Source organism: Palaemon carinicauda, chromosome 35 (assembly GCF_036898095.1).
Source record: "Palaemon carinicauda isolate YSFRI2023 chromosome 35, ASM3689809v2, whole genome shotgun sequence".
NCBI lineage: Eukaryota > Metazoa > Arthropoda > Malacostraca > Decapoda > Palaemonidae > Palaemon > Palaemon carinicauda.
Genome location: NC_090759.1, coordinates 56,324,500 through 56,346,970, shown reverse-complemented (window position 1 = coordinate 56,346,970; position 22,471 = coordinate 56,324,500). Strand labels below are relative to the sequence as shown.

General features: G+C 39.1%; 2 protein-coding genes across 4 annotated transcripts in view; both read left to right on the top strand.

Moving 5' to 3' along the window:
* Window positions 1-875, top strand: part of l(3)neo43 (cytochrome c oxidase assembly protein COX16 homolog l(3)neo43) — a 98,925-nt gene extending 98,050 nt beyond the window's left edge. For all 3 annotated transcript variants that reach the window (XM_068359047.1, XM_068359050.1, XM_068359048.1), the window contains exon 4: window positions 599-875. In XM_068359047.1, the coding sequence (XP_068215148.1) occupies window positions 599-712 (114 nt within the window). In that variant the 3' untranslated portion in view covers window positions 713-875. The remainder of the gene's footprint in view (window positions 1-598) is intronic.
* Window positions 876-1,013: 138 nt separating this feature from the next.
* Window positions 1,014-22,471, top strand: part of LOC137627755 (protein phosphatase 1 regulatory subunit 37-like) — an 86,480-nt gene continuing 65,022 nt past the window's right edge. Inside the window, exon 1 of the mRNA XM_068359043.1 lies at window positions 1,014-1,233. The gene's annotated coding sequence lies outside the window, so the exon portion shown is untranslated. The remainder of the gene's footprint in view (window positions 1,234-22,471) is intronic.

Genomic DNA, 22,471 nt, shown 5'->3' with positions numbered 1-22,471 from the left:
CACAACATCTTTCAGCAACTTTCATGTTTGTAGCTCTGTACAATCATACTTTTGCAATGCAGTTCAGATTTTAATCATAAAATTTAGTTGTCACTGTGTTTAGAATCTTCATTTTCTTTGTAGTGTAGTTGCTCATTTCTTTGCTGTGTAAAACAGTACATGTAACTCAAACACCTCAAATAAAATTCTCTTAGTTGTTTGTTGGCTGCCCGTATTTATCAGTAATCTCTCTTCCTCTAAGTAGTTTACTTCTTTTTCATACTATTATATCGATACTAAGTTTTAACCCAGTTTATACCCTTGGCGAGAAAGGTGTTCTGCTTTCTCTAAGGCTTACCCCTCAAACCCTGGTCTTACTCCTCCCTCTTACCCATTTCTTCTATTTTTACACCTGAAAACATCATCCCTCGTGGCACAGTTGCCTTCCCCACTCCTCTTTATTTTTTTATAACATTTGACAAGTGATCTAAATGTTAATACAAGTTTGAGTTCTTAATTGATATGGTATAGGGGCTAGGAATGGTATTTTTATGTTTTTAATATAGGAGGTAAGAAATGTATCTTTTGTCTAGTCATTAATGATATATTTTTTCATCAGCTTGATACTACCAACTGGGAAAATAAACGAGGCCCTCGTCCCTGGGAAGAAAACAACGAGTTATACTCAGAAGCTATAGAGCGAGGCAAGGCTTTAAACAAAGGCACTTCATAATCTGGAAAGGTGTAAAAGCTTACTTTTCTTGTAAGTTTCTTTTAGACTAAGTGACTATAGAACAGTATGTTGTTACTGAAAGTGAAAAAACTTGGAAAATGTAAACATAATGACTAAATGTACATTATAGTGTAAATACAAGAAGTTTGTTGGACTTTTAGAAGACTTTTATTTCATAAACCTTAAGTGATGAATGGTGTGCTAATATCTTAAAAGTGTTTTTAAAGATAGATGTGAATTAAGGAATTGTGTTACCTAGTGTTTTGTGACTAATAGTGTGAAGAACTTCATATACATACATTATGGATGAAACTAGAGAATCAAAACGTATAAAGATGCCTGTTCTTACATCATTGACTCCGTATGTTGCTTATTTAGTGTCAGAAGTTTCTGTGGTCAAATCAATGGAAAGGTGGAGTAATGTTAAAGTCAAGGTACTTGGTCGTCTGCAGGAGTACAATGCTGCGAAATCGCTTGCTGTTTTAGTGTCTGTAGATGAGCCTGGAAATTTTAAAGTTAAGGTAAGTGGATATTCAAGTATTTAATTTCTCGTTACAGTATTCAAAGTGTAAGTCACATAGATCGAATGAAAGGTATTTTGTGTCTACAGTGTATGACCTTCCATTTTACTTATACAGTACTATAAAGGCAAAAGGCCCAAGTACTGAATTCCAACTTATAGAGGAAACAAAAGTAGAGTTACTGATGTAAGCAAGACTTCTGATGCTGTGTAGTCACTTCATTTTGTCTCTGAATATCATTCACAAAATTCTTCAAATTCATAATCAATAGTGATTAATTTTGGCAAATGATTTGTGAACAAACATTAGTTAGATTTTTAGTGTTCATTTTTTATTACTCTTTATGGTGATTTGACTGTAAAAGTAATTTACAATGTTTTTTAAAGTGTCCCAGTTATTTATACCTACTTGGAATATGTATATATTTTGTGTTAGGTTTCCTTTTATTATTTATTTCATATATCATGGAAATAATAGTCATGCCAAGTACAATCTTAGTATTTCGCATTTAAAAATAAGAAGGGCTCAAATTTATCCCCACATACGACTGAATTCTGCTTTGACTCTTTCTGAAACATTTGTAAGAAATAACTGCTTCAATTTTAGCTGCCGTTCATACAGTACTGTAGTGTAGCTCACTGTATTGCTAATTGAACTACCCCACTGAAAGTCACTATTCCCTTGTCACTGTAATACCTTTTCCTAAACAATTAAAAGAGATTTAGTTGAACTTGTTATGAAGGTAGACAATCATACATAGATTTATGTGGAGGGATATTGTCCATGTTTCATCTGTCTGTTTCATGTCATTTTTTTTGTTTGATCAAACTTGTGGCAAAGTGGAATTATGCAAAAATCCATACTTTCACCTGTCACATCTTTTTTGAGAAAGCTGGTGAGTTTCTACCTTTGAAAGAATCATAAGGGTGATTTTTTTTTTTTTACATTTTATTGATTGGTATTATCCTAGAAGGAAGTTTGTTTGGTGTTGGTATTAGAAATTTATTGCTATAGCTATGCAGTAGTTTTATATTATATTTGAGTATTTCTACGTGTTTCTGATAGTTATGACTTTAATTGATAAATTCTTGATGCTGCCTGTCCTATACAATACTGTATTTTCACATTTAATCACAAAAGGAGATAACTTACTTTTATGAACAAGCTGAGATTCTTTAAGCAATGAAAAGGTGAAGAAATTGCAGATATCATGGACAGTAAGAACTACAGTACAGTACTTACTTAATCATCTGGCACCCACAGGATGCATAGGGCCTCAATGAATTCACCCCATATGTCTTTCCTGGTCCATCTCTCTGAGCTCAACTCCATTCTCAGATCCATCCTCCCTACACATTGTCACCAGCACGTTTCTCCTGGCCTACCACGTCCTCTCCTGCTCGGCGGATTCCATTCAGATACATCCTGAACTAACTCATCTTCCCTTTTTAAAATATGCCTCATCCATCTTGGGCTTGGCACCCCTGCCACATCACAGATTGCTGCATTTGTTATATGCTGCTGCCATTTGTTTCCTAAAATTCTTCTCAATGCTTTATTCTCAAAGGCAAGAAATTTTGTATCACTTGTTACAGTGCTGTACCACGACTATTGGCCATAAGTTAATTCAGTATTGATCTTACACAAAATGTGTTTTTTTTATTTTGTTGGGAAATAATGTTTGATTTGACCTTAAAACTATTTGTTCCTGCACTAACAAACCTTACGCTATTTATAGGGATTATCCCTTCTGGCGAAGCTGAAATTAGCCACAAGACTTTTTAGCGAGGTGGAACTACACTACCACTAGTTAGCGGTAAGAAGTAGGAGGGGGACCCCGGGTACCTGGCCACCCCTCTCACACACACAACTGTGTATTCTGATCTCTTCTCCCAAGTGTTTTTTACTGGCCTTTAACTTTTTCCTTAATTGTGTTGCTCTATATATTTAAACATTATTGTAGTGTTTTTATATATATTTAAAATTTTTTTCTTTTCATTACAGTGTAATGTTGCTTTTTTTTTATTTTTATTGTCAGCGGTGCGGCATTTCTCGAGGGCGGAGAAACCTTCTCTTCAGTCTCTTTCCCTTTGACGTCGGCCAACCGTAGGTTGGTGGCCTTCTCCGAGTGCACCGGCCCGGCCTCCACCTCAGGGGAGTCTTCTTTTCTCCTCCGATCAGATGTTGACGTCACTTGCTCCCTGCGAGTTCATCAGGAGGACCTTTTGCGTCCTATTCAGAGTTGGACTTTGGTCTTGCTCCTCTTCGCTGACAGGGCTTCGGCTACTGCGCCTCTCAGTGGTAACCTCTCCAGTCTGCGGGTTGTATTATCCCCCTGGGTGGGGGAAGAAATGTTAATTCTCTCTCTGGATTTTCTTCAGCGCTTACAGCCGACTATGAAGGGCGAAGTTAGATGTTCCTGCGGGATAACCTGGGGATTGGTGACCAGCCTTCATCTCCTTCTCCTACTCCTGCTGCAGTCCCGTTGCCGATCTCTGATCGCCACAGACCTTTGCAGTAGTGGCTGTACAGATCTCCTTGGAGTTTTGCGGGTAACCCGTTTAGGGGAGCCTAGAAACAAACTTCGGCTTCATTTCTCAGGCAACACTTTGTTGACCTTCAATTTGAGATAGAGCTCATTAAAGGGAATCAGAGAGCACTACCAGGAGGATCGCCTGTAGGTGTTGGAACTTTCACTCCCGAGGGAGAGTCCCTCCAACAGCCGCTGTTGGGCAATCATCCTCCTTGCGGGGAGAATTGCCAACAATGGTAACAGATGTTGGTAGCCATTCTCATCCTCGAGAGAGTCTTCCTTCTCCTGTTTCGGTCTCTCCTTCGGGGATTCCTCGGCGAGCATTGGATTCATTCATTCCTGTCCATCACACTGACGCCCTTTTTTCGGGTAACTCCTTTCGTTGGAACCCAGAGAACATGCTTCAGCTTCATTCTCAGCTAACACTCGATGTAACCCTTCAATTTGAGATAGAACTCATTGAGGGGAAGCAGAGAGTGCTGCCCGGAGGTTCACCTTCAGGTTTTGGAACTTAACCTTCTGAAGGAGATTCCCCACAAGACGCTGTTTGGCAACCTTCCTGCTTGAGGGAAGAATTGCCGACTGGCCCCTTATGTTGGTTGTTCATGTTTTTTCTCTTTGGGGAATTCCTTCGGCGGGAATTGGATTCGTCCTTTTCCTGCTCTTCATCGTTGGAGCAGACCTCGTCACCGATCTCCGATCGCCAGCATGTCATCGCCGACCTTCAATTTGCCGATCGCTGATCACCAATTTCCAGCTCGCCGATCTCCGATTTTCAGATTGACGATTGCCAGCTCGCTGATCGCCGATTTTCAGTTCGCTGATCGCCAGATCTGTGATTGCCAGCTCGCCGATTGCCGATCGTCAGCTTGCCAGTCGCCGATCCCTAATACATCTCGTCGTTCGGTGATCACCAATTCTAGTTCGCCTGTTGTCAGATCACTAATTGCAATCTCGACAATTGATGATCGTTCTTATCGCTGATCGTCAGCTTGTCAGCGCCAATCATCCACTCACTGATCGCCGATCTTTCAATCGCTAATCGCCAACTCGCCGGTCGCCTGCCTGTCTTTTACTGATCATCAACTCGCCGATCACTAGGTTGCTGATCGTCGAACCATTCTGCAGTCCTCCAGCTCCCCGATCACCGATCTCCGATCTCTTATCTACAGCTCCCCAATCTTCAGCTCACAGCTAAACCAGCTTGCCATTTGCCAGCGCGCCTGTATACTGCTCTCCAGTCGCCAGCTCGTCGATCGCCAGCTAACCAATTGCCAGCTCACTGATCGCAAGCTCGGTAATCCCCTGCTTGCTAGGCGCCATTTCGCCAGCTCGCTGATCTCCAGTTCCCTAATTAGCGTTTCAACGTCTAGAAGATCTCCAACTTCATACCAATCACGCCGTTCGCTGATGGACGTTCGACAATTTGTCATTCGTCGTCTCGCCACGCAACAGCTCACTCTAGGTTGCTGGAAGAACCAGCAACCATTTCCAACATCTACAGTTTATCCCTGGGTACTTTACCTTCTGGGGTAAAGCTCTTCTGGAACGATGCTTTCTGTCGGACATCCCGAGTCTCTCTTAGGTGACTTCTCTCATCTAGATGACATACTGTAGATAGTCTTCTCACTTCTCTCTTGGGTTTACACTACTTCTGTAGCCCTCCCAAATAGAGTTGAAGGAGCTGCTGCTGAGTCTCTCTCTTCGGAAAGTAATCTCACATAGACGACATAGATCATCTTCTCACCTCTCTCTTGGGCTTACACTACTTCAGTAGCCCTCCCACATAGAGTTGAAGGAGTTTAACGCAGATTTCCTTCTGGGAACCAAACTCGGCACCCTCCATCGACAACTGGGATAGTGCACGAGGGCCAACCTTTGCTCTTTTGTTGGTTTCTCACAAAAATGGTTTCTTCAGTTCCTGAAGTTTTCATCTGCGAAATTTGGAGAACCCTCATTCATGTAGCCAGGTTTTTTCATTGAATCCGTCACATTTGTGAATGTTTATCATTCATGAACTTATGTTCTTCACCTACACTTCGTTCCTACTACAGAATGGCTTACAGGCCAGGTGCCTCAAGGACCAGGTTGCTGCTTCGGCTGCTACCTCCTCCCTTGTTTCTTGTATAATATAGGACTACCTTGTGAGCCGACTTTGCTTGGATAGGAACTGTGCTAGTTATACAGTCTCCTGCAGCAAATCGGTTCTCGGACGTGGTTTTGGAGGCAGATTCCTTGAATCTGTTTTTCCCCCTGCATCGGGAGGCACAACCCCATGGGGTTACCGCCCCCCTCATTCTTGTTCTAAGAGAATTGAATTCAGTGCTGTCTAACACGATAGCTGTAGCAACTTAATTGCTAAACTTCTGTTCAACGTGGGGATGGGTGACCTATTTAAACACCAGAGGTTGTCACCGTCTTGTGTACTCCCGGTCTCTGTTGGCCTATACGCCCTCGGACCTTTGTGTGGCACCTTCAGCCTCCATTCGCGAAACCATTTCCCGGTGAAACATATTTGCCCAACCCTTCACGAGACACTGTCTTTTTTCTGAACTCAGACAATGTCTTTTCCGTAACCGGATCTCTCCTTTCGGCTGCAGTTGTTTGAAAGGGTATCCATTCGTACCCTAGAGTTAGGTTTTTACATCAATGCAAAAAACCCTCCTATGAGCTCGAAATACTTGGCTCAGGTTTTTTTTTTTTTTTTTTTGCCAAGGATAGAGTGTCCACATCCAGGCCACAAGAGATCTCTCTTGTCTCTTCCATCCTCCTTTAGGAGCTGGGAAGTGGTCTCTCTTTATCTTCGCGATCGGAACATCCTGTGTCATGGGAAAGATGCGGTTCGTCAAGTTACTGTCGAGCTTCTTCGGTCAGAAGTATCCAGTTTTAACATCTCCTCGTGAAACGAGTTTGATCTTCAAACCCTGTCATGCGAGGGGAAGGTGGTCATGCGATCAAACAGTTAGCCCTTGGTTTCCTCTACAGGATCGCCCACTAGGACTAATACTCCTAGCCCCCCTTTTTCGGGACATCCATCTATAGCCCGTCATGTAGGGGAAGGGTGTTTCAGTTTAACTAGGCAGCAAAGTTTGTCACAGGGGTTTTTACCCTAAGGTCAACCTTCCCCTTCATGATTCACCCCATCTCCAAAGACTTCGGACAACTGGCTGATCCTAACAGTCTCGAGTTTACCACGATCTGAGAATTGGAGTAATCCAAGTAAATACCCGACTGTCATATCCAATACGGGTAGTTATAGAAATAGTCATCAGCCTGCAGAAACTTCCGCAGGGTTGACAAGACTGCATCAGTCCCCGTTGAATCCAACCTCTTCAGGAACAGCCAAATCCCAGGTCCTTTGGCACCAGGGATCTTCCTTTCCTCTGGTTCTTTATGAGATCCAAGCAAGAGACTGTCCTGATAAGGAGGTTGCCTGACAAGAATCTCATCGGGGAGGCGATCTCCTCTGTTTTTCTGGATTTAATGTTTCCAAGAAAAGGTGGGGAGGCCACACACGGTACCACATGTTCTCAGGACTATGGTCAAAGCACAAATAGTACCATCTCTAAAGAAATCTCCTGGATATGCATCCTCTTCCCTTGGGAAGATTTACCCACAGGGTCAGCAATGATTCCTCTGTTTTTCCCATTCACGGCAAAATTTCCTGCACCTACGTGGTCTCCTTTCTCGGGGGATCCTGTCTACTGGTCTTGGATTTTATCCAATCCACCCCTTTTGTGGCAGACTTCCTCCAACAGCCTCGGTTCAGAGGCCTTCCTTCGGAAAGCAGAGTTAATAACAATGACAGGCATTGATCTCCTTCCTGCAGGAGAAAGACTGCTTTCACCTGTTAGGCTTCCTTCTTTGAGTAATTCCTCCGTAAAAAAAAAAAATGTCCTCTCCCTGCCACCGAGCAGGTCTCGTCGGTAGTCTTGTCTCATTAAGAGACTCCCCTCGCTGGCAAGACTCGTCTTGCCTAATAGTCCCGTCACATCCAATGACACGTACACAACTTTGGAGAATCCATTGACGGCTTCCTTTATGACTAGATGCTCCATGGTGAGGATCGTGTACAGTTTGTCTCTTCTTAAGGGTGCTATTCCAGTAATAGACCCTCAAAATTGCCATCGAGAGGAATCCCGCTCCTAGACATAGGCGACGAGATACCTTTGCTCGTTCCTCGAGCATCTCCTACAGACTGGAATGATATACCTTCTCCCTCTCATCGCTCTCCACAGAGTTTGAGCCTATCTACCTGTAGTTGGGTAATGAAACTCCCCTACAGGACACAGATTGCTTTCTTCGGTCCCAGGGTGCCCCCCTCAAAAATCTAGAACCCCCTAGACAGCAGATTATCTGATCCCGAGGACAGCTCTCTCCCAGTGTTGCCCTCGACCAAGAGAGTAGGCTTACCCTATTGGTTGCCCTCAACATCTCTCACTCACAGCGAGGAACCAAGTAACATCCAACTATTTTGCAGACAGCTTGAACCTCAGGTTCAAGCCCTCCGGACTGGAAATCCTCCATATCATGATCAATGGCTTTTACGCCAGTGATTAACTTGAAGCCATACCCCAAGGAAGACAAAAGCTCACCACAAAGGTTTAGCAAGCTTCGCCAACCCTAGGAGGGTCAAAGGAGGCTCATCAGGATCTCGTTTGTGACTGGGATCCACGGAGTCATATATCAGTCAGTGAGTCTTCCTCCTCCTCCTCATAGAGGTGATGCAGAGCTCATAACGTTATTGTCCGGAATTTGCCCATAACATTACAAGCAACTATATTGCGATACAGGTCATTCCAGTGGTAAGGTCAAAGCATTTCTGACCTACACCTCCCCCTTCCTGCAAGAAGCGACCCCTGTGGTGGCTAAACAATAAATGGTTTATAACATCTCGAGCTCCTTGATGGACTAGTAGGAAATGGTAAGGGCAGAGTTAACCAAGGATAAACCTGGGATGATTGACAAAGAATGACCGGCTCTTTCTTTCATCTTTCCCGACAAAGAATGACCGGCTCTTTCTTTCATCTTTCCCCCTCTACGGGCAACAGCTTCTATGGTACAGTACTCTTTTGCGTACCCACACCCCTGGCGAGGTGGGATTGGGTAACGTCTTTGGTTACTTAGATTCTTACGTTTCTGAGAATCTGTTCCATAGATTAGTCACACTGCTAGCATCACACATTCACCAGAATTGCTCAGGCCGCTAACTGAGCTTTGCATGCCTAGTTTAGCAAGGATTTGTTAGGATTTCTCTGTTACGTGCAGAGCACGTACTGGAAAATCCTGGGTCAAAGACCAGCCAGTTGGTCAGGACTTCCACCCTCCTAACAGGTGAGTCATCCATATAAATAGCATAAGGTTTGTTAATGCAGGAATGAATGACAAATTTGAAAGTAATTTGTATTTTTCCTAACTAATGCAAACCTGTAGCTATTTATACAAACTGTCCCGCCATCACCTGTCGCCCATAAGTCCTACCTGCAATCAAGAAGTGATCAGTATTCACAGGTGTGTTTGTGGGAGGGGTGGCTGGATACCCTGGCTCCTGCTCCTACGCCCTACCACTAACTAGCGGTAGATTAGTTTCACCTCGCTAAAAAGTCATATGGCTAATTTCAGCTTCACAAAAGGATAATCCCTATAAATAGCTACAGGTTTGAATTAGTTAGGAAAATATAATAACTTCATAATTCATCATTTTTTAGCTTACACATTGCTTGTTCTTCCCTCCCTAAGAACTAGTGTAACAATTACTTTATATATTGTTTAGAATTAAATTACCATTGTCCACAACTTTCCATGGAATTGTCTTAGAATACACATGCTTGTTAATCTTATCCACAAGAACACAGAGGAGATTGAAACTTGCACTATTGTAGTTAATCATCATGCAGTAGTGTAAAAAGACTGAGCAATGGGCACCAGAGTGATATATCCCGTAAAGGGAAGACCGTATCTGGTGAGAAGGAAACAAAAGCTGTATGGAACTGTTAGAGACTACAGTATATGAAAACTTGAAGGAAAAGATTAGACATGAGATAGAAGAGGGCTTTACAATAATAGTAACTGTATAAAAAGGAAAAGATAATACTCTGTAATGTGATAGATTATAAAAGAGTCTAGTTCATTGAGCATGTGATGAAAGCAATGTGGAGGAGGCTGGAGGAAAAACTTTGGGTGAATTGTAAAAGTCAACGATTGCTAGGTTGTTGTCATGCCACCTACAGGGAAGATACCATGGAAAGAGGAAAAGATTATAAGTCTTATTTGTGGATCTTTAAACAGCATTTGCTAGAGGATCAGTGAGCTTGTTATTTCAATTTACCACGATAAAAGATTTTCAGACTGAAATATATAAAGAAAAGGATTTTACTTAGATGTTAGTGTTTATCAAGGACGATCCCTGAGTCCTTTGTCATCATAATCAAGGAAGCTACAAATAAATATTGAGAAGTAGAGACCCTTGGAGGTTGACCAAAGCATATGAGGAACTTTTTAAAAGAGATAGATAACCAAAATGGAGATAATGAGAATCAACATACTGTGGTATCATTTAACTTCACTGGCATCATTTAACTTCACTGGCATCATTTAACTTCACTGGCATCATTTAACTTCACTGGCATAAAATTTTGTGCTAGCGTCAAAAATTCTATGTTTACGCTGTTGTAAATTTGCGTATTTTCAATTTCAGCCATAGTAATCCCCTCCCAGCCAAATCTTTAAATGAACACTGAAAATGGGATATTTTAAAAACAGTAATATCAAAACATATTTCATATATAAACTTTAAAAAGGCCTATGTCAGCCTGTTCAAAATAAAAACATTTGCTGAAAGTTTGAACTTTTGAAATTCTACCAATTCAATTACCCAATTAGGAAGATTATTCCACAACTTGGTCATAATTGGAATAAAACGTCCAGAGTACTGTAGTATTGAGCCTCATGATAGAGAAGGCCTAAGTACTGTATTAGAATTAACTGCATACATAGTATTACGAACTGGATGGAGCTGTCCGGGAAGATCTGAATGTAAAGGATGGTCAGAATAATGACAGATCTTATACAACATGCATAACAAACTAATTGAAGGATGGTGCCAGGGATTAATATCTAGATCAGGAATAAGAAATTTAATAGACCCTAAGTTCCTGTCCATCAAATTAAGATGAGAATCAGCAGCTGAAGACCAGACAGGAGAGCAATACTCAAAACAAGGTAGAATAAAAGAATTAAAACGCTTCAGAATAGATTGATTACCGAAAATCTTGAAAGACTTTCAATGAGCCAATTTTTTGTGCAATTGAAGAAGACACAAACCTAATGTGTTTCTCAAAAATAAATTTGCTGTCGAGAATCACACCTAAAATTCTAAAAGTCATACCGAGTTAAAGAAATAATATCAATGCTTAGATCTGGATGTTGAGGAGCCACTGTCTTTGACCTTACAATTATGCTTTGAGTTTTATTAGGATTCATCTTCATGCCCCATAATTTGTACCATGCACTAATTTTAGTTAGATTTCTATTAAAAGATTCAGCAACCCCAGATCTACGTTCAGGAGATGGAATTGATGCAAAGAGAGTAGCATCATCTGGATATGCAACAAGCTTGTTTTCTAAGTCAAACCATATGTCATGTGTATATACTGTAGTATGAAAAGTAATGGGCCAAGAACACTACCCTGAGGAACACCTGAAATCCCATTCCCATACTCACTATGGTGCCCATCAACAACTTTTTGCAATCTATTACTTAAAAATTTGATAATGATGCTAAGGAATGACCCACCCACTCCCAACTGTTCGAGTTTGAAAACAAGGGCCTCATGATTTATATGGTAAAAGGCAGCACTAAAATCAAGGCCAATCACATGAACTTCTTGACCACAATCAAGTGATTTCTGTACAGCATTGGAGATTTTAATATTGGCATCATATGTTCCAAGGCATATATGTAAATTAGAACGGTGTGTTTGGTAATAACAAACTGACATGTCCACTGTTATAGTAATGTGGTTGAATTCACTCGAAAATTTAACCAAAAAAGAGTTGCTGTTTAAGGTTTTTCCAAAGCGGGACTGTAAAAATAATGTCATACACTTACCGAAAGGATTTGTTACTAAAGTGCTTACTAGTAGTTTATTTGTACATGTAAACATATTAATCATTCTCTTGCGCGTTATCTTTTGCTGATTATCAATAAAAGAAAAAAAGAAATGTTTTAATAAAGCATTATTATCAATGAGGGACAAAGAAGTTGATTACAGTATCCATTTAAATCATAATAAGTGAGAGGCAAAATTATATGGAATTTTTTTTAGATGTTAGTTTAATAATGGTGCAGACTTAAATTCACACAAAACATCTTGCGCGAAATAAGCGAAAATTCTTCCTGCGTGAACAAAACTGATTTCTCAGTACTGTAAGTAGAACAAAACTTGTTGTTATTAACATAACATATTGTTTGAAATTCTAAAACATCCTCAAACCACTCTTTGACTTTCGTTTCTCTCAAGCCTGTCTTGATTCTCAAAATATTTTTTATTACCACTAATCATATTCCACATTGTATATAGAAAGATAGCAAAAAACACTAAGGCGACATGAATTTTGGTAAAAAGTTAAGGTTTCCATGGCAAATTTTGGTGTTGATATATTGTTTGAACACTAAATTATTTGAGTTTAAATGTTTTTAACCTACGAAGTCCCACTATATTTACAAAATTAGTTTTTAGCTGATTTTGTTCTCTAGATATTCTACTGTGGAAGAATGTTTTACTAGTTAATAGCCATTTTGAATAGCTCTGCTTTTGAATGTTTGCTAATGTTGAATTATGTTGATAATGATAGGAAGATATCCAAGAGTAATATCCCATTCCGTCAAAAGGAGGTTGTCTTAAAACATAAAAAAAATAGGTGATGTCAACGAGTACAGTATTAGTTAACATGATACAACCTCCTCAACATAATCTATATGATTTAAGAGGAAAGTTTCAGTTATGAAGTTGCAGTACTGTTAGTTACAGCTAGTTATTAGAGATATCTATTTACTTTTGCCACACTGTATCTAGAGCCAGTAGTCATGGGTACCTCTCATCATCATGCATCTTCATTTTTTTCTCTTTTGAATATACAGATACCATAAAATACCTTACAGTTTACAGTAACACCATAAGCGCTACATTGAATAAAAAAGCACTGGATATCTCTCTCTCTCTCTCTCTCTCTCTCTCTCTCTCTCTCTCTCTCTCTCTCTCTCTCTCTCTCTCTCTCTCTCTCAAGCACATTGTTTTGCTATACAAAACAGTTTTGACCTCATCCTTAAGTATATGAGACACTTCTGGAGGTACTATTGTATATTCAGAAACATCCTGCCTTTAAGTAGTATTTTGACATATGGAAAGAAGTATGTTTTTTTGTTTTAAGTTGAGCACATGCAACATTTTTAATGAGTTTTGACGTGAATAATAAAATAAAAACTATAATCACAATGAAATTGCCCTCCTCTCACCCCTTGTGATTGTTATTTTCAAAGGCCATTTTAGGTTACCATATGAATATTTGCATATTAAGGAGTATTAATGGAAATTTGAGTATGTTAAAGGTGGATTTTTGTACATCGGAGATTACTTTTCTTTGATAAGTTGGAATTCAACTCACAGTTTGGAAATCTGTTTGGCTGATAAGGCATGCATAAATTGCGAAAGTTAATGTATAGAATGTGTAACTTTTATAGTTTTGTATTGTTATGAATGTGAAGATCGTCTCGATTTAATATGATTAGTAGCAGCTGATGATGCCTCCCATTATTTTCATAAGCAACTATTTTTACATTTTATTTATTTGATTATAATTTTTGGGTCTGGGTTTTTAAAGGTGGGTAGAAGCAGAGTTTTGCTGAATGGTAATTAGAGATTTGCAACAAGATTTCCTTTTATGTTGGTGATTCATTTCATATTTTCTGTGTCTATTGAGGGACAAATATTAGTGCAGATAGTATAGGTTTTGATCCCTTGTGAATCTAAGTAGTACATAAATCCATGTATTGTTTCTTATAGACTTTCCAGTCCTGAAAAGATTAGTTTATGAATTATGATAAAGATTTTATACCTTTGATTTGAAAACTAGTTATTTTTTTATTTTTTTTATTTAGAAAGTCTAATTGAATTTTTTTACAATCGTAATATCTGTAGTATGGTTACAGTATACATTAGCATTTTTTACACAAATTAATAATTTACACATTTTGATTTGGATTTTTAGCTACTCAAAAACAGTAATTTATATACTTTTTTTGTGAACATTTTATTCATCCTTTCTTTATTGATATTTTTTTAATAGTGGAAAATTAATTACTTGTATAGCATCAAATTTTGATGTAAGTTTGCCAAATCTATTCATGGGAGTGGGAAAATATGTAAAAAAGAGAAGGCTATGTTGTTTTCATTAGATGACAAAGTTTAATTATGTTTAGTTATCCGACAAGTATGCTTGCTGGCCATTTCTCAAAGGCTGCTGTCGATCGGGCCCATGCATTAGAACAGCTAAAAAAAAAACCGAGTGAGTTATAAAGTAGTCTGAAGTTGTAAAATATTGAAAGAAGAGAATGGTTGAATTTGATATTCATCAAAAAGGGTCGAAAATTTGGATGAGAATATAAATTTAGAAGTTGGAAAAACCGTATATATCTTGGAGGCAATGAAGGGTATGAAATGTAAGGAATTCCTTTCAATTTCTTTTAAAGATCATAGTTGATAGTTAAAGAAAGGGAAGTTTGTGATTGAGTGTGAGTTATGGAGTCGGTTGGATTTGATGGGTAGAGGAAGACCGGAGGTTGAGTTGGTAATAAAAGTATTAAAAGATTTTATAGATTGAAGGAAGTCCGGTCTGAATAATATATTATTATTATTGTTATTATTATGATTATTATTATTATTATTACTAGCTAAGCTACAACCCTAGTTGGAAAAGCAAGATGCTATAAGCCCAAAAGCTCCAACAGGAAAAAATAGCCCAGTGAGGAAAGGAAATAAGGAAATAAATAAACGATATAAACAATGAAAAATTAAAATAAAATATTTAAAAAACATTAACAACATTAAAACAGATATTTGATGTATAAACTATAAAAGGACGTGTGTCAGCCTGTTCAACATTAAAAACATTTTTTGCTGCAAGTTTGAACTCCTGAAGTGCTACTGATTCAACTATCCGATTAGGAAGATCATTCCACAACTTGGTCACAGCTGGAATAAAACTTCTAGAATACTGTGCAGTATGTGAGGAAAGGAGTATGTGGGTGGACAATCCATCAATGTGATAGAAGTAGAAATAGTGAAAGGAAATTTGATGAAGTCAGGAAGCAAAGATCAATGGTGGATAGATTAAAATCCCCAAGATATTTTTTGGACGGTAGTAAGTGCATGGACCAGAAGTGTTGGCACATTGTGTCTGCTATAGAAGATGAAGAAGAGAAAGGTTTTAAGAGAGCAAGATATGTTGCATAGGAGATGGAAATGGTTGATAGGGAGCAGCTACTGAACAAAGATAAAAATCCTTTTCGTGAAGGAAGTTATCTTCTCACGAGGTTTTTTTTTCAATGTTTGGCCTTTTTTTTTTTTTTTTTTTTTTTTTTTTTTTTTTAAGGGAAGGCTTTAGACCATCGCCCGTTTCAAGTAATATTTTCAACCTCACCTTTTTCCATGGAAAACTTCAACGCAATCCCTTTTCAAGAGGTGTTTTTAACTCTGAGAAGATATGTATGTATAAAATGGCTGGTAGGAAAAATCGACCTATATAGAAATGAGTAAAAGTGAAAGACATAGAAGATAATGATTAAGGCTTCGGAAGGGCTGTCATACAAAGAATTAAGAAATCGCTTTTTTTCTTTGAGAGCAATTTCTTAATTCGAGGGATGGAAGAGGGAAAAAAAAGATGACTTTGCACTTGTTGAGAATGTTATTGGCACGGGACCAGCCGCTGACAGAAGGGTACTGAAGTTCATACTAAAAACTTGAACTACTAATTCAAGTCTGGTTTAAATCAAGCATGTGGTGTTGCAGAAGGAGGCTGTAAAAGACGGGTACATTATATCATTTGACTTGCTGTATTTGCTGAGAGAGAGAGAGAGAGAGAGAGAGAGAGAGAGAGAGAGAGAGAGAGAGAGAGAGAGGGAGAGAGAGAGAGAGAGAGAGAGAGAGAATGTTAATTTTGGTATGGTTAGGTGATGGGAAAAATTACAAGGATTTATATCGTTTCGCAGAGATCATTACATTTCTCGAATTAAACTGCTTGGTTGTTTAGTCTACTGTGTATCCATTTGTGTGTGTACAGTATATATATGGGTATATGTATACGGTATATATATATATATATATATATATATATATATATATATATATATATATATATATATATTGCACATTTAGATGTGTTTTTCATATTGAAATAAGCCATAATTTTAATACATTAATGTCTGGATTCTCTTACCGACCTAGGGATCAAAGTCCCAAGCAGAAACCGGGCAGTCAGATGCTATTGTCTTTGAGTGGTTTCGCCTTGGGACTCTGATGGTCGGTTAGATGCTGTTGCCTTTGAGTGGTTTCGCCTTGGGACTCTTGATGACCGGTTAGATGCTATTGTCTTTGATTGTTTTTGCCTTGGGACTCTGATGGTTGGTTAGATGCTGTTGTCTTCGATTGGTTTCGCCTTGGAACTCTGATGGCCGGTCAGATGGTATTGTCTTTGAGTGGTTTCGCCTTGGGACTCTGATGGCCGGTTAGAAGCTATTGTCTTTGAGTGGTTTCGCCTTGGGACTCTTGATAGCCGGTCAGATGCTATTGTCTTTGATTGGTTTCGCCTTGGGACTCTGAAGGTCCGTCAGATGCTATTGTCTTTGAGTGGTTTCGCCTTGGGACTCTTGATAGCCGGTCAGATGCTAGTGTCTTTGATTGGTTTCGCTTTGGGACTCTGATGGCCGGTCATATGCTATGGTCTTTGAGTGGTTTCGCCTTGGGACTCTGATGGCCGGTCAGAAGCTATTGTCATTGAGAGGTGTTTCACTTGGGACTCTGATGGTCGGTCAGATGCTATTGTCTTTGAGTGGATTCGCCTTGGGACTCTGAAGGCTGGTCAGATGTTATTGTCTTTGAGTGGTTTCGCCTTGGGACTTTAAAGGCCGGTCAGATGCTATTGTCTTTGAGTGGTTTCGCCTTGGGACTCGGACGGCCGGTCAGATGCTATTGTCTTTGAGTGGTTTCGCCTTGGGACTCGGACGGCTGGTCTGATGCTATTGTCTTTGAGTGGATTCGCCTTGGGATTCTGAAGGCTGGTCAGATGGTATTATCTTTAAGTGGTTTAACCTTGGGACTCTGAAGGCCGGTCAGATGCAATTGTCTTTAAGTGGTTTTGCCTGGGAACTCTGAAGGCCTCTCAGATGCTAATGTCTTTTATTTGTTTCGCCTTGGGACTCTGATGGTTGGTTAGATGCTGTTGTCTTTGATTGATTTCACCTTGGAACTCTGATGGCCGGTCAGATGGTATTGTCTTTGAGTGGTTTCGCCTTGGGACTCTGAAGGCCGGTCAGGTGCTATTGTCTTTGAGTGGTTTTGCCTTGAGACTCTTGATGACTGGTCAAAAGCTATTGCCTTTGAGTGGTTTTGCCTTGAAACACTGATGGTCAGTCAGATGCTATTGTCTTTGAGTTGTTTCGCCTTGGGACTCTGAAGGCCGGTCTGATGCTATTGTCTTTGATTGGTTTCGCCTTGGGACTCTGAAGGCCGGTTAGATGCTAATGTCTTTGATTGGTTTCGCCTTGGGACTCTGACGGCCGGTCAGGTGCTATTGTCTTTGAGTGGTTTGTATATATATATATATATATATATATATGTTTTTTTCTCAACAGGGAAAATAACCCATTGAGGAAAGGAAACAAGGAAAAATTAAATATTTTAAGAACAGTAACATTAAAATAAGTATTTCCTATATAAACTATAAAAAAACTTTAACAAAGCAAGGGGAAAAGAAATAAGATAGAATAGTGTGCCTGAGTGTACCCTTAAGCAAGAGAACTCTACCCCAAGACAGTGGAAGACCATTTGTACAGAGTCTATGGCATTACCCAAGACTAGAGAACAATGGTTTGATTTGGAGTGTCCTTCTCTTTGAAGAGCTGCTTACCATAGCAAAAGAGTCTTTTCTACCCTTACCAAGAGGAAAGTAGCCACTGAATAATTACAGTGCAATAGTTGACTCCTCGGGTGAAGAAGAATTATTTCGTAATCTCAGTGTTGTCAGGTGTATGAGGACAGAGGAGATTATGTAAAGAATAGGCAAGACTATTCGTTGTATGTGTAGCAAAAGCGAAAGTGAACAGTAACCAGATAGAAGGATCCAGCGTAGTAATCTGGCCATTCAAAGGATCACATAACTCTCTAGCGGTAGTATCTCAACGGGTGGCTGGTGCCTGGCCAACCTACAACCTATGTTTTATATATTTTAATATATACTCTCTCTCTCTCTCTCTCTCTCTCTCTCTCTCTATATATATATATATATATTTATACTGTGTGTATACATATATATATATATATATATATATTTATACTGTATATATATATATATATATATGCATGTGTACACGCAATTGCAATTTCGCTATGTAGATAGGTCTTATAATACTCTTTTCCATTTTTCTCTCAAAACGTTGTTAAGAAATTTATCAGAATCACCCAATATGTCGAGATCAAGCGCCTGGGTGGGTGTCAGCCCCTAAGGCAAGAGGGAAAACCCAGTCCAGACTGTTTAATTTCTTCAGTAGGTCCAACTTCCTGAATCGCTTTCAACCTCCAGGGAGAAGTTGAGTGGGCCGTCTTCTGACTCTTGTCGTGGGTCGGGCAGACGAGCCTGAATGGCGGGAACAAATAGATGTTGAAAAGTCGTTACCCCTTAATTGGATTATACGGGATTTTACTGGTTGTGGATTACTGAATTTATTTGAAATTAGTTCTATCTTCCCTGTATTATAAAGAGCAAGTGTCTGTGTACGTGTGTGTATATGTATATAATATATATATATATACTGTATATATATATATATATATATATATACTGTATATATATATTGTATAATTTCCTCCGGTAACGCTTAGCTCTCCCCGTCCCTTGGGGAGGAGAGAGGAGTAGTCATACTCTGGTGAGAGGAGCTCCTTGTGCATGTGTGTGTGCATATCTATCTAAATATGTAGTCGTCAATTTTGACGGGTTGCATACACTAGTTTTTTAAAGATAGCCCTTACTCAAAGTAAATAAATCGAATTAATCTTCCTCATTTTATTTTTATGACTTAAACATGAACAAATGAGTAGGTCCCTAATGCTGGAAGTCTTGATTCTTTGGTGATTTTCCCCATATTTTTTTTTTCAGCTTTAAAGAAAATGTTTTCTGTTTTTGACGCTCTCCTTGAAGAAAACTTTTAGGGTTTTTGTTTCTTTTGTTAATACGTAGGTGCGTAAATGCATTTGTTGGATACATGTATTTCGATCGATAATTTTTTTTTATATGAAAAAATTATGAATTTTTCGATATATATATATATATATATATATATATATTAAACCCTTAGCTGCATTCATTTTTTATCCATCTGCTATACCTACGTCCCCAGTTCCTTTGTGCATTCTTACTGCCAAATCTTCTAGATTTCTCTTAGTGCAGCTATGGGAGCCTTCCCTCTGATGAATGGCCTCCCAGGACCAAGTGCTCTGGCCCAATTTCATAAATGCAAACACACATCACATATGGAAGGATGTTAGTTCCTCCTGTAAATATCCTTTAGGGAGTAACCAATAGAGGCTTATCCTACGATGCTTGTTATACAGTTGCAGTGGCCTGTTGGTAACGTCCTATAGCCTGGTGATCATCAGACTGGGGTTCGAGTCCCGCTCAGAGTCGTTATTTCCTTTGGTTGCTGCAACCTCACCATCCTTGTGAGCTAAGGATGTGGGATTTGGGGGAGCCCATAGTTCTATCTGCTTAGTTATCAGCAGCCATTGCATGACCCTCCTTGGTCCTAGCGTGGGTGAGAGAGGACTTGTGCGCTGGTCATATGTATATATAGTCAGTCTGTAGGGCATTGCCCTGCTTGCTAGGCCAATGTCACTGTCCCTTGCCTCTGCCATTTATGAACGGCCTTTAGACATTATATTTTATAACAGACTCATTATAGCATCACACACACACACACACACACGCACACACACATGCACACACACACACACACATATATATATATATATATATAAAGTGATTATATCATCAACCACAATGAACAAAGGCCTCAGACATGTACATCCACTAGCGTCTGTTTGTGGTCTTTTTACGCCAGTCTATACCCTCAAATGTTGTAACTCGTCAATCCATCGTCTTCTCCTCCTTGCCCTGTTTTTTGCAATTTCGAGGACCCATTCTGTTGTTTGTAATATCTATCAATTATCTGTCGTTTTCATTATATCTTGCCCATGTCCATTTCTTTTTCTTAATGTTGTTAGAAGAGAGAGAGAGAGAGAGAGAGAGAGAGAGAGAGAGAGAGAGAATCATTATAGATAAGTTTAACTTGTTTTCAAGGTCGTTGGTGAATAAAAGAATCAAGTCGAAGAAACAAATCAAACATTATGAACAGACATTCATAGCAGTGAAGAGCTGAAAGGAAAAGCATGATGCTTTGAGCCCCAAGTGCTCCAACAAAGAGGAAAGGAAATACGTAAACTACAAGAGAAGGAATGAACAATTGAAATAAAAGTATTTCAAGAAGAATAACATCATTAAGATAAATCTTTTATATACCCGGTACTATAAAAGCTTCGAAAAGAGGAAGATATATAAGGTAAAATAATGTACCTGAATGTACTTTCAATCAAGAGAACTCTATCCCAAGATAGTGGAAGACCATTGTACAGAGGCTGTGGCACTACCCAAGACCAGAGAACAATGGTTTGATTTTGGAGTGTCCTAGAAGAGCCGCTTACCATAGCTAAAGAATCTCTTTTACCCTTACGAAAAGAAAGGTAGTCACTGAACAAATACAGTTCATTAGTTAACCCTTTGAGCAAAGAATTTTTTTTGGGTAATCCCAGTGTTGTTTGGTAAATGAGGACACAGGAGAATGTGGAAAAAATAGTCCAGACTATTCGGTGTAAGTGTAGGGAAAGGGAAAATGAGCCGTTACCAGAGAGAGGGATCCCTTGCCAGTCAAGGGACCCAGTAGCTCTCAAGCGGTAGTATCTCGATGGTTCCCTGAGAGAGAGAGAGAGAGAGAGAGAGAGAGAGAGAGAGAGAGAATGTTTAAGTAGGTTAATGATTAAGTAGGTTAATGATTAAATACGTAATAGAGTACAAGTCATAGTTGAGAGAATGTAAAGATAGTTCTTAGAAAGAATGTATTCCTGCTTTGATGGAGTGAGACGTTCGAAGAATTGTTGAGAGCAAGTGATGGCTGATAAACAGAATGAGATATACTGTATGAGAGTGGAAGGGCCCAATGTATATTCAAGAAAGCTTCGGTAAGTGACTGTGATGTGTGTTAAGAGGACAATTAAAAGCTTGAAGAAGAACGCGAAGGCACTAAGAGTTGGAGGTTACAAGTGGCATGCTTCAGTATCCTCTAAGTTCAGTATGGTGGTGGCTGTGGGGGTGGGGTGGGGGTGGGTGGGAATGATTATTTATTTTTCTCAAAGCGACTAACCACCTAAGATAGGATATCAATACATATTACCTGTATTCATTCGGTTTCATCCTCATCATCTCCTATGCCCCTTGACGCAACGGGCCTCGGTTAGATTTCGCCAGTAGTCTCTATCTTGAGATTTCAATTCAATACTTATCCATTCATTATCTCCTACTTCGCGCTTCAGAGTCCTCAGCCATGTAGGCCTGGGTTTTCGAACTATTTTAGTGCCTTTTGGAGCCCAGCTGAACGTTTGGTGAACTAATCTCTCTTGGGAGAGCGAAGAGCATGCGCAAACCATCTCCATCTACCCCTATCATGATCGCCTTCGGGTTATCGAAAAAAATCCCGTTAAAAGTTCTGATGTCAGTAATTTTGTCAAATCTTCAGTAGTATCTAATTTAACTAAATCTCTTTTAGACAGATTATAACAAATTTTATGATAGTTTTTGATACTGGATTGGCTTTTAAAATTAAATGTTTTATATTCTATATATAATATAATTTAACAAATTGGGTTTTCTCAATTCTTTTTATATCAAATCAGTTCAAATCCATATGATGGTAAAGAAAATAATTTCATTTAGTGTACAATCTTAGAAATTTTCCGTAAAAAACGGGATAAATCCTGGAATAAAATGTTGCCAGGTATTTGCCGTTTTAAAAACTGGTGTATTGACGTAAAAGATAATAACAAAATAGGGTAAAAATTACAGCCGCCTGTGTTTTACTGAAATACGACTGAGAACAGTATTTTTTTACGGAGAATTTCCGATTAAAATTACGGGATTTTTTAACAGTGTATAGTGAAGGTTTGTAGGATCTAGACGCTAATGTAAGGGAGCTGCTGTTGAAAATAGAAATCTATTGTAGATTTAAGACCAGAAGTGATAAGAAATTCAAAGAACTAAATTGTAAGATAAGCGGCAGATGTATACAGACAATGTTGTATTTTTAATGCTGTTTGTAAAGAAACA